General features: G+C 45.2%; 1 protein-coding gene across 11 annotated transcripts in view; it reads right to left on the bottom strand.

The window, feature by feature from the left end:
• The window catches only part of ZNF217 (zinc finger protein 217), a 38,214-nt gene that overhangs the window by 9,592 nt on the left and 15,506 nt on the right, over positions 1 to 13,116 (bottom strand). For 9 of the 11 annotated variants that reach the window (XM_060620564.3, XM_060620636.3, XM_060620590.3 and 6 more), the window contains one exon: positions 1,795 to 3,563. In XM_060620564.3, coding sequence (XP_060476547.1) covers positions 1,795 to 3,187 — 1,393 coding nt within the window. In that variant the 5' untranslated portion in view covers positions 3,188 to 3,563. Of the gene's footprint in view, positions 1 to 1,794; positions 11,198 to 13,116 lie in introns of those variants that run through there. The other 2 variants (XM_060620619.3, XM_060620540.3) reach the window with 2 other exon arrangements.

The raw sequence follows: 13,116 nt of genomic DNA on the forward strand, positions 1-13,116 counted from the left end.
CTGAGTTTTAAAGAACTGCAAACTTTTTTTACCAATAGGCTGTTGAAATGATCCTTGGGAGGTGGAAGACAAGGGTTGACGAACCAAATTTTGCAAACAGAAATCAGGGCAAAGAAATGTTAAGCAACCTGTAATCCGCCACAAAACAATGCAGTGGGAGAACCCGCCTCCAGGCAAGTCGCGGCGCTCCCAGCGATTATCATGGGGCATTCTATCTGCCCAACCACCAAGATTTCCACCCAAGATTTCCACCCGGTTCTCCGGCCCACACCACCCACACCACCCGCTGGCAGAATGTGACTGGCCATTTCATTTCTTTCAGGGCAGCTGGCGGACCTAATTATCTCCCCATTTACTACTACGTGCCCCTGAGAATGGGACCCACGCTAACAGGGACCACTATAAAGATAGAGGTCTGTGTTCAAGGCCTTCTTTATGATGTCATTAAGACACCATAATGTGCTTTCGAGATTCCCGAAGGCTGTAGTATGCTAAGTGCTAGGTTTCCTTGTGTCCCATCAAAGTCCAACCATTCTAAATACTCCAGAGGAACTAACAGCTTGTTCTCACATCCATCATGTGATCAGAAAAAGAACCAGGGCACTGGTTTGGGGAGGATCATCTGGTCAAACTCATCTTGGGTCTCACACTCGAGTTCTGACTAGCCAGCCATCAAGTTACAGTGAAAGAAGGCAGCGGCTGAAACCAAAGACCACTCTTGTGAATGATCATGTTTCTCTAAGACTAATTTACGTTCCCATCACTCGGCTGCTGAAGACGACGCAGGGGTTCTTTTAACTGTCTTCCAGCAGGAGAGTCCTTTATTCAAACCAAATCTTACTAAATGGATATGCCAAGTCTCTGGTTTAAGCGCAGATGGGCAAGGCTTGAAGCACACAGGTGGGATCTCTCTGCCTTAGATATCATGTCCACTGGGCCTCAAGACACAATGTGTCAGTGACAGCTTCTGTCTCCTATAAAAGCCATTAGGACACTGAAAACCTGAGCAGCGAGATTCCTTTAAAACATCTTTGGTGCGTTCGCGTTCCCTCTATTTTGAACACAAATGGACTTAGTTCCTGAGCTAACTGTTAACGAACACTAGTCCCCCCAGACATGAGAGGAGAGGGTACCAGGTAGCCCCAAACTCTCAGTACTCACCAAACTCTCTCAGTACCCTTGCTCTGGCTGATCATCATTCCCAGTGCCTTTCGTGACCCTAGAAAACCATCTGGAATAAATGCATGAGGGCTGGGTCCTGAAGGAAGGGGAAGTCTGTTGCATCGAAGGATAACTTGTTTTTGTAGATGAGATCAGGTTGGCCGGAAGAACGGAGCGAAGCCCAGGGTCTCTCAACCCTGACCTCACGGGACACTGGGACCACACAATGACTTGCTGGGGGGGCCGTGCTGTGCACTGGAGGACACTCAGCGGCATCCCTGGCCTCTACCCACCGGACGTCAGCAGCACAACACAAACACAGTTGTGACACCCAAAAAGACCTCTAGACACTACCAGGTTCCGCTGGGGGCAAAACTGCCCCAGTTAAGATAATGTGTGTCGCTTGTTAGCCAGATATTTAAAAAAAGAAAAAAAAAAAAAAAAATCACACAAGTTTTCAGAAGAGGAAGAAACCTTGAGAAAAATCAAAGCCCTGAGAGGTTAGGTGAACTTACAACGAGGAGGGTACCAGAAGAGCCTGGACTCAAACCCGGCTCTCCGACCCCGACCTGCCAGCGCTGTCCGGGGCTGGAGGCGGAGGAAGGACAGCACGCGACGGAGCGCCTCACTTACCCAAATGGAGCCCTTCCGGAAGTCCGTCCTCAGACCCATCTTCAGAACCGCCTTCTCGATCGACGGCTCCATTCTCGTCCAGGGCGGTGGTTAGGTCCGGAGAACACGTCCTAGGCTGCCTTCCGTCCACGGGCATGGTTGGCGATTCGGCGTCGGCCCTCCGATCCTTCTTGTGGACCCTCGAGTGCAAGACCAGCTGGTGGTAGGTCCGGAAGGCTTTGCCACACTCAGAGCAGTGCGTCGGCTTCTCTTTGTTCCCGGACAGCTTTGGGTCGGCTTCCACGGAAGGCACTTCACCGCCGGAGGGTCTGGGCTTCTCCTTGTCCTGGGAGAGGCCCGCGCAGCCGCTTTTGCTTGGCTTGGGCTTTCCAGAACCTTCGGAATGGCTTTTTCCGGCGTTCCAAATTTCTCCGAGCTCTTCTTTTTCGGAACACGAATCATCGTTGTCGGTGCTGCCCTCCTGCCCTGGCTGCTCCTTCACTTCTCGGCACACGGCGACTTTTCCTTTGGTGGCCAGCTGCCAGGCCTGATAGGTGGTGAACGGATCGAGCTGAGGTATCCATTTGGTGGGCTTCTTCCCGGTCTCGGGGTGCGATCTGGGCCTCAAGTTCAAGAACTGCAGGAACTCTTCCCCCGGAGCTGGCATTCCCCCCTGCGGAGAGTCTGTCTGTGTGCCTCCGCTGCCGGAAGCAGTGTCTTTGGCGTGCATCTTCCTGTGATCGATCAGACTTTCCTTATTTGGAAACAGGAAGCCACAAACCATGCAGATTTTGTAAGGAGAGGAGATGCTCTCGGCCACGTGCTCCTGAACCACCTCGTTGATGGTGGCGGGGCTCTCGGCGCCCGGCTGCAGTTTGCTCTTGGCCCCCGCTTTGCCGGTGTGTGTCCGCATGTGGTTCTTAAGGAACCAGGGCTCCTTGAACCTCCGTCCGCACACATGACAGCCGTAAGTGAAGGAGTCCTTATGCTTCTTCATGTGGATCTCGACGTCGAAAGCGACTCTGAACGTCTGCCCACACACTTCACAGCTGAACTCTTCGTTTTCTTTGCAGTTCTTGTCCTTCGGAGGCTCCGTTCTCACCTGAGTCTTGTCCAGAGGACTCAGGTACTCCGCTTCCACCCGCAAAACGGCCGGCTCGCAAAGGATAGGCCGATGTTGCATCAGGACATGTTTATTAAGGTCTTCTGAATGCGTGAAGGTCTGATTGCAGAACATGCAGTCCAAGGGCATATATCCTTCGATCTGGATTATATTTTTCTCTTGCGTAGCTCGGAAAGGAACGGTGGTGGTCCCTTTTATGGACACGGCATCATCTATCTCCATCTGGGTACCAAGAGAATTGCCAATAACTTCTGGTCCGTCCATATACACCAGCAGGGACTGAGTTGGCATGTTTCCTGGCACTTTAGGATTGTATACAAAATAAGAATCCGGTGGAGGGATTTCTGGAACTGGAATAAGGCCACTTGTAAGACTTGTCACTCACGCCCCCAGCAGCCCTGGACTTAAAACGAGAACAAGTAATTGTTACAAAAGTTCAAAAGCAAAGTATATATTCCTGTAGCTTCTTATCTTCAGAAGTCTTAGGAAGCTCGGTGGCAGAGCCAACCACTGGTTCTTTGCACAAACAAGGCAGACAGACTCCCCAGCGCTTTGATTCAAATATGAGTCAGCACGGAGCGTTCATTCTCTTTGTCTCCATTGAGTGAGTGATTCAACTGAGCAAGAAGTCAACCCCAGCAACCTGGAGACCAGGGATTTCCAAAACCTAGAGGGGGAAAAACAAAAACCAAAAACCACAGAAATGGTTACTTGGCTGCGGCCAGAGGGAAGAGAAGCCCGGTGTGGACGACGCACAGCTGGTCCGCTCGTGGCAGAAGAGGTGCCTCGTTCGTCCACTCCACTTTCGACTAACATCGCGCATCCTGTTAAACATGCCCGTTAATTAAATCGTTAGCATTTTACCCAATGAGGACACTCACCAACTCGCTGGATTTTCATCCAGGGAAGAAACTGAAAACGTGGTGCTCTAATGATTGAAGTCTAAACTTTAAGATTCAGGACAGAAACGGTTAAATTCAGCTGAATGCAGTTTAAATGCCACTGCAATGCAATGTGTGTCCTTACAAAGAGCCCCTGCAAATCTAGAGACGATACCCACTGTGAAGAATGCCAAGTAAGGCCCTCTCTAAATAAAACGTTTAAAGCCCGAACTTCAAACTGTCTTCTATACAGCCCAGAGACACAAATGCCGAACAGCACCCTCGAAGATCACACACGCACAGGCCAACAGCACACACGAGAACAGGAACCTTTCCTAAAATCCACATTCAGAAACTACAGAACACCTCAGAATGAGGCTCATCGTGGCCAAGGGGAACCTGAATCATTTTGGTTCACAGGATATTCTAGCCCTCGACCCACCGCCCAGATCCCAGCTGCTTTTTCAGAAGGCAGAAACTGCCTTCAACAAAAGTCAGGGTAGGGCTCCCTTGTGCACACAACAAATAAGGAAACACACGCACCAGGCTACTCGGTGAGGGTACACTTGAAAACCCTCCACACGGCAGGGTCAACATGGCTCAGTCTTTCATCAGAAAACGGGTCCTCCCACTTTTAACCCACCCTTCCCATTATGCACTGGCCAGGTGAAAGATGGATGATTACTTTATGTGGCTCTGCAGGCTCAGATTTAGAAGCCAATTTTCATTCTTGGAGAAGAATTAACCTCCAAACCCAACACCCTCCCCTCCACCTTTCTGGCAAGCACAGAATTGTTTCTAAATAGACTCAGCTACTTAACCTGAAGTCTGTTAATTCCACCCAACAGAACAAAAAGACTTGCAAACTACTCCCACCACCTTGACTTGACTTTCCTTCTCTCCACTTCCTCAAAGAGCAAGGGCCTCTAGGCTCAGAGAAGACAAGGAAACATTTCTTCCCCTTCTTTATACTCATAATAGAAGAAAATTCTCATGCTCTTTGCTATCTTTAGTTTTGAATACACTAGATCTTTAACATTAAGCTTTTCTAAATAAGGCTGCAGATCAAAGATTAGGGAAAAGAAAGAAGGTACTGAAGTGTTTTATCTTAATTTCTGAGTCCTTTGTTGTGATCACAATGGAGGATAAAACTCTTGGGCTGGCTACCAGCTTGGTGGGCTTTAACAGAACCCTCCAAAGACCCGAGTTCTAGTTCTGGCTAAGTCACAACCTTAAAGTTGTCACCACCACCTACCTACCTCACCTTCATCTACCTACTGCAGGCGGTTAAATTACAGGATCACCCTCAAGAGTTCCAAATTTCTATGGTTCCAGGGGCAGATCTACACGTATGGATAGACAGACACCAAAGAATATTTGATGCTTTCCCAATCAAGATATTAAATGATATCTGAAAAACGTAACTGATAATTTAGGGTTCTATGTAGTCTGTATTTACTGAATGCCGGTGTACCAGGTAATATTTTAACTGAAGAAATAACAGTACATACTCTAGACAAGCAGTTATCAAACTGACAACACTGTCTTCACTGGCAACATCTAGATGAAAAACAGAGAGACAACTCAGTGAGTCCTACACAAACGACACAGATTAATTTCAATTTGAATAGAGGCTGTCCTCTATTTGAGGTCCTTTCTATTTGGGGGTTGCAAACTAGCTTTTTTAAAATGAAAGAGTGGCAATAGCAATCAGTACTTTTTTTTAATGTCCTAATTTGCCAAAATCAAAGTTAGTCCTCTATGTTGGACCTGTGTGTGTGTGTGTGTGTGTGTGTGTGTGTGTGTGTGTACGTATGTAAGAAATTTTACTACTCTCTGATATTTTAAGTTTGGGGGAACTCCAGTTTCCTACAAATAATCTTTCCCCAAAAGACACCACTCCTAAACTCAACCTCTGAATTAGAAACATGGTGTGGGTACATACATCCCTATTATTTCCAATCCAGGGTAATGGCGTGACCAGAAGGAAATGCCTCAGTTTAGTTTCAATTTTTGTCTCTGAAATGTTCAAATATCTGGGTTAAAGAAGTCATCATCAGCTTCTAACACAAGACCTAGAGGATTAGTAAAGGAGGCACAGTGCAAAAAAAAAAAAAAAATAGGAGTGGAACAGAGGCCTGGAGATGAGGGGAAGGACGTCCTAGGCCCCCCAGCTGCAAGAGTCTCCTACGAGGAGTCTCCTACGAGGGTCAGATGGGGAAGGAGAACCTCCCCGGCAAAACCTGAAGCACTTCCTCCTCAAGGGAAGCTTCTGGCACAGATTGTGATGGCCATCGACTGTGCCCAACTGTCCTAAGCACTAGACTCCCGGTGAGTCATGGCAATCCTTACTACTCACCCAAGATCTGCAAACCCTGGGCCACCTGTTTGAAGATCCCAGGAGCAGAGACCCTGTCGACCTTGTTCACCATGATGTCCCCATGCCTAGAAGGGGTCCCTGGCATGGGGTCGGGCCCTCAATAAACCCCTGGTGAATAAATTAACAAACACTAACGTCATCAGTACAGGTATACGATCAGTAATGCACATCTCTGGCCACAGTCACCAGTCTGAACTGATCTGATATTAAAATTAACCCGAATGTTCATGAGAACTTCTTTCTACACGGCTCTCCATGGCTGCCATCTAATTTACCATTCTCTGCAGTTTCAAGGGTGTAATAATAGAAAACAAGATCCTAATTAATCCTACCATGAAGTTGACCAGCATGGGCAAAACCTTCTCATTTAGATTTAAAACTACGCTCCTTACTGACCCACCAAGACAGACGTGCAGGACAAGCTAGGAAAATCTGACAACAAACGCCTCGGACTCTTGACTTAAGAAACCGTTTGCAGACTAAACACTTCCTTAAACTATAAACCAATTACCTGTATCACTTAAAACCAATCTGCTAAACAAAACCCCCAATCTTTAACAGTGACTGCGATAATACTTGAATAATAACAAAACTTACCAAAAAAGACACATTCTAATCTAATTACTGTTAATAACAACCATTCCAGTCGAGTGAAGTGCACACCCACACACAGCCTTCCTAGAACCTCGCTCTCCAGGTGGAGCAACACAGAAGCCACGGCAGGCACACCAAGGCACTGCCGGCCCAGGAAGTTGTCTGTCTTCACAAAGAACTGGAGGAGGAAGGAGGGGGAGGATCTTAATCCGACCCCTAGAATCTAAATGCTTTTAGTTTGCAGAGAGGTTGAGCGTTCAGAACATACTAGGCTTCCCGAAAGGCGGTTTGCAAAATTGTTTGTCAGTGTTTAAAAAAACGTTCTTAAACCTTTAGTCAGGGAGACGATACACTTAACCTTCAGCTATACACCCCCAAGGCACCGAGGCAAGAGGTTATCCGGCATAACCTCGTATTCCGCAAGAGTACTGGTGATTACTTTATACTGTGATTAGATACTTTAAAAAAAATGTACAACAACATAATCTTTGAAAAACAGTAGGAACCATATTGCTTAGAAGTGCCTAAAATAGAAGTCTAATGCTCTTTAGGCCATTTCTGTTTTTTGTTTGTTTGTTTGTTTTGTTTTAAAGCAGATGCTCCGTGGGGAGTAAAGCTCAGGAGATTCTGCCACTATCTACAGATTTTGAAATTAGCAAATATTACACATTATACAATGCTTAATGAAAAAAATGCAATAATTTGTGCTTAAGCACAGCAAATTAGAAGGAAACGCCACCTTGCTGACAATTGCTGTGACTTGGGAATAGTCCTTCATGTACAAACGTACTCACACTGTTAACCTTTACAGACAGCATGCCTCCACTTTAGCTAAACAGGTTATCTTACATTTTTTGATATGGAATATTTATTACCCTATGATGGAGCAAGAGGAATTCAAAGTCCTCAAAAACTGTCAAAGACACCCAATTCTGTTTATAACTAAGTAATATGCAGTATTCCTGCAATTCTACTCTTCCCCTCCGAGTCACTCAAGTGTCCAAATATATGATCATTAAAATATTTCACCCAAACAAACTGCTAGTCTCTGGCCTGTTTCATTTGTATCCTGTAAAGGGCGAAATTATCTCCAAGATCTGGCCAGGAAACTTAACAGTTTTTCTATAAATGTTCCTTCTGTACGTTACACATATGAGTTTTTTCCTTAATCCGACAAGTGAGGAGAACTGTACATAGTTACGCCAAAGCGACAATCCAAACCTGTAACTTTAAATCCTTCAACACTATTTCAAGGAAATCACCAAGGTCACACCCATGAGCTGAATGGTCAACCCAACTTTCCTAATATAGCTGTGAAAAGATGTTTAAAAGTTCAGTGAAAAGATTAAAATATTCAAAAGGTTATATTCAGCATCACAATCTAAAACTAGTCAAAAGCAAATGGTTTAAAAATAAAAAAGCCATTGGCCGGTTCAAAGGCAAGGCCTGGGAAGATCCTACGGCCATCTCATTTTCCTGAAACTGTAATAAGGGCTCAGTTCTAAATACAATTAGAGACCAGAGTACTATAAAAATATACAGTCATATTCGTACATTTGAGTGTCAGGATTAAAAACTCTGCCTGATTCATTCCAAATCAATTAAGGTCAGTTAAAGGATCTCAACGTGAACTTGAAGCCACATAACTAGTTTTAGTTTCGGTATTATCAATATTAACAGATCCTGTGGTCTGTAAACTGGCTTTGACAAATCCCATCCTGATCAGAAAAAGAGAACTATAAGGGAAATGAATAAAACAAGACTTTTAATGCAGCCATCAGATGAAGCCTTGCGATCTGGGAGATTCCATTCCTGCTACTTCACCAGTAGTACACCTTAACTACTTTTGGAAAGATGTTAGACAGAACTGCACCAAAAAGAGAGATTTCAATAAAAAAAAGCCAACCTATCTTTACCTATATTCTCTCGCTCCCCACAAAGGAAACGCTTGTGTATCTGCACACACAGATAACTGCATATATAGGTATAGAAGGAACTAGAACCATTACCCCACACACCTACACCACTTTTTCCACAAGGCCAAATGGTGAGTGTTCTTGATTATACCCAATTTAACCAACCAGATTAAATATAAACACGGGCACGGCCTTTTAAGGCAGGCGCTCTTTCTTTAGCCAACATTTAAAGATTCCCCTCCCTATCTCTGTTGAGTAAATACTAAGGTTGTAGGTCTGGCTCTTTTAAGTCACCTGTTTGCTTTCAAAATTCAGGGAAAAGCTCTCCTTTCAATTAATACGTATAGAATCACTGTTCCTTAGATTTGTATGCTGGACTGAAAAAAAAAAAAAAATTAGCCACCGATTTCAAAAAACCCAAAACACACGTCTTCTGGTGTAAATGAACTGTGTTGAAGTCACCCCGATGGACACAGGTAGGAGAAAAAACAAACAAACAAACAAGCAAGCAGTTCTCCTAATGGGATTCGAGAACAAAACAGATGTGGACTCTAGCTCCGGTCCACAGAACCATAGTTTAAATTCAAAACGTTTCCTGACACGCTGGCAACTGATGAACAACGATACACAAAACACAAACGAATCCATTAAAAAACTGGCATCTGACTCCGGGTAACAGAAGCTCTTCAGCCCGAATTGAAGGAATGCGGAGGTCAAAAACAACTTAGGTAAAGCTTCGGAACAAAAGCCCAGGAATTCAAACTAATTCTCTCATTTAACTTCCCCGGCTGTCTTTTCAGGTTTAGTAATTTTATTTCTCAACGTGATCATAAAATTACCAAACTGGCCCCTGATTTCCAGTAACTCAGTTATGTAGTTAGCCTGGGCAGGAAGTAATGGGATGTTAAGAACAGTCAGTCAACAAATGTTCAAATGTGTAGTCGTTTAATGAACATTCCAATGTTAAGCATAAAGGGGCGGTCTGTGGCGGCAGCTGGCTGCTGGGGGGGGGGGGGGGGGAGCCCCAGCATTTATTTGGAAGCTAGCTCTAAACAAGAGTTGAGCTTCCTCGTCCTGAACGGCAGATTTTAGAGAAGGACGGTGGTCGCACTTCCTCAAAGTCAGACTTCCAGCTGCCCTCGTGGTCTCCATTCAAAATCCTCTGCCCCACACACCACTACCAATTTGCCTCACTGTGTGATCGGTCGGAGAGGAATCGTCCAGATCGCCTCCCTTCCTAACAGCCAACACTTCAAGAACTTTCTGCTGCCCCCAAAAGCAGGCCATTCGGTTAGGACGATCAAGCTTTCCCTCTCCCGAATTTCAGAAATTTCCTGCTGTCTTTGTGTAATTCATTCTTTCTTCCACGTGCATTTTAATCTGGTTAACACCCCTCCCCCTCCCAAATCTGGAGGTGAGGTGTACAAATCGAGACTCTTCCAGCCTCCTTTAGTTTACAGGCTGTAACTAAACCTTTCCCTACTTGGAGCATTTAATATGATTAGGATTTCTTTCATTTCAGCTCAGTAGCTATTCTGTAAACACCTTCCAGGTTTTTACTTGTAACACCTCAGTAACTCTTTGAAAACTATTAGGTGTATTCCAGATGTAGTCGTTTAAATTAAAATCTCCTTGCACTTACTTTATTCTAGTGGAATACTCATCAGCTTATACAACGGTCTCAGGTTTCTCGTTCCTACTGTACAATTCTAAACCTTGAAAATATATAGCCATTGTTCGGGACCTTGGCTTCAACTTCCCAATTCATTTACTAAACAAACTGCCAGGGGGTTACACTGAAATAGGAAATTAGCAATGAGCCATTTAAAATAAGTCATCCCCAGCAACCTCAAAAAAACTAACACACAGGCCATCCTGGCATGTGTGGGATGGGACCATGTGAACTGAAATGGTCTTTGAGCAAATGGGAACACAGCTTCACGTGAAACATAAAAAAAGGTCCAGATCATGCACAGTCCTAAAAGAGTCAGATCAAAGTATCTTTTTTTTTTTAATCAAGTAGTAGATAGTAGGCAGTCAAGAGTCATTAAAACTACTCAAAAGTTCTTATCAACCAATATCATTTTTGTGACAACAGGGAGAAAAGAATGTAATTTTATAAAGTGGGAAAACACATCTTTGGGGACCCCTGAGGCTCTAATCAAGCGTCTCGGAATTAAGAGTGCTCCAGGGTTGGGAAAAGGCAACCCTGCTGTGGCAAAAACATGCCATTTCATCATAAATGTTGTTAAAAGAGAGTAAAGTGATTATCTGAAATGAGGAGAGAGGGACTCTGTCGTTGCCAGGCCATTATATTCCTTAATGATTTCATCAGTTTGTAAGCGACTGGATGATGAAGTCTTATTTTCTGACTTCCTCTTTAAAGGTCCACTGGAAGGGAGACGGGCGGCTACTCCTCCCAGAAGTTCCACTGCCAAAAAATGGAGGCTTACAAAGAGAATGCAAATCAACCTCCACCTTAAGAGTAAAGGCAAACCCTAGCACTCCTCCGTCCTCTTCCCCTCTACTACCTGGGGGGGGGGGGGGGGGGGGGGGGGGGGATATCAAGCTGTTATCTAAATAGATTCTTCAGGGTGAAGGGGGAAAATATTTTCTACAAACTTTATCAACGTGGTGTATTAGTTCCTTTTTTTGATTAGGAAGTGAAAGGGAAGGATAGGAACCCCAGACCACTGCTAAACTTCGATCTTAACAAGTTATTAAAAAACAGCAAAGGTCACACTGCCAAGCGTTGGAAGGCGCCGTGAAGATAAAAGGTTGGAACCAAGTTGGACACTAAGGAAAAGTGTGTCCTTCGCCTGGAGAAGTCATAATCCTCCCCCACTTCCTCCCCCAGCACGCAAACCAATGTGGAGCCCCCGAGGAGGAGGCTTCCTCTTCTTCACGCTAAATAATTAACATTCCAAGCAATCAGATTATTAACCCTATTCGAACAAACAAGCCAAATAAATGGTGTGCCTTGTGGCTACTGACAAGAGGATTTTTAAGTAAGTCACACTGCCTCTTGAATTTAAGACCTTCTAGAACTGATTAAAAATGGAAGCAATTTGGGGCGGTGGGAGGGGTTTTTCACTAGAACACCAGGATCAAACGCACACACACTACTACGAGTCTTTGGGATACTGAACAAAACAGTATCTAAAATAAACAGGACTTCTCAGAAAAAGTCATCTACCATTAAAGGACACACCTTAAAAGTTCTTAGACACATTAACTAAGCAAGCACAAACCAGTGGTTTGACTGCTATATTTTTCAGACAAAAAGCAATTAGGTTATTACTCCGCACTTGCCCCTCCAGACACGACAGGCCTTTTTAGAAACGCTAGATTATTCACTCAAAGTGTTATAAAATTTAGTATTTTAAGTCTTAGCTGATATCCACCAGGGCATCCATCCATGGGGGGGCGGGGGAGGGGAGGGGGGGGCGTACAGTAACAGAACATTTCTAAATGTACTTCTTAACATATACAAAAGAGAAGGTGCAAGGCCTCCCAAGACCCCTACCTAGTCGCCAGGCCTGGCCGGCAGCTGTTGCTACCCTGCCTTTTCTTTTGTTGGGCTTAATCTCATGTCAACTCATTCAACCAACTCAAAAGCGATGAAGACATAATTGAATCAACCTGAACTAAATCAGACCTAGGCTTCTTAAAACATACAGCTTAATGGTTCCAAATGATCTAGAAAGCGAGGAAACCAGCTAGTATGTAGCACGTAGTAGTCAATACCACAGGACCCCAAACTGGCCCAAGGACCACTGCAACAACAGCCCTGCATTTAATACACGTTTAGGAATGCTCAAGCCAGCGCTTCAAGCCCTATAGGCTGATTCAGAAAGATAAACTGAGGCTCAAGGAATTTCAAAGAGGAACACAGCAAAGCCTTAAACTCCAAAGCGACTATTCTTTTCTTGGGGAAACAAAAAAAGAGAAAAAATAAAGTTTCTGCTACTCCCTGTGTAAGCAGGCCACTGGGGTCCCAGAAGTGGCCACTGATGGCTCTTTCCTGTTCCTGTAACTAAACCTTTAGGAAAAGTCCCCGCCTGCCCACCCCACCCCACCCCCATCCCACCCGCCCAAGAATGCTACTTCCCGTCCTCGGTGGCCCTTCCCTCAATCCCAAAATGCGGGTTCCAACCCGGGACCTGGACGTCTGTCCCGATCCCCGGGGCGCAGGTACCGGCCTGCAGGTCTGGCCCCCATCCGGGCAGGACCGCTCAGGCCGCCCCAAATCCGGCCTCCAGGGGCCCCCAGCAGCGCCCTCGTCTCCCCTCCCCATCCCGTGCAGCTCGCATTTTGGGGCCAAAGCTAGAGAGAAGAGGGCTCTACATCTGAAACTGCGCGGTTTCGCCACTCAGCGCCTCCTGGCAGAAACTTCCCTTTTAAAAAAAAAAGAAAGAAAGAAAGAAACACTTATAGGCGAACATTTCA

Source organism: Panthera onca, chromosome A3 (genome assembly GCF_046562875.1).
Source record: "Panthera onca isolate mPanOnc1 chromosome A3, mPanOnc1 haplotype 2, whole genome shotgun sequence".
NCBI classification, from domain to species: domain Eukaryota; kingdom Metazoa; phylum Chordata; class Mammalia; order Carnivora; family Felidae; genus Panthera; species Panthera onca.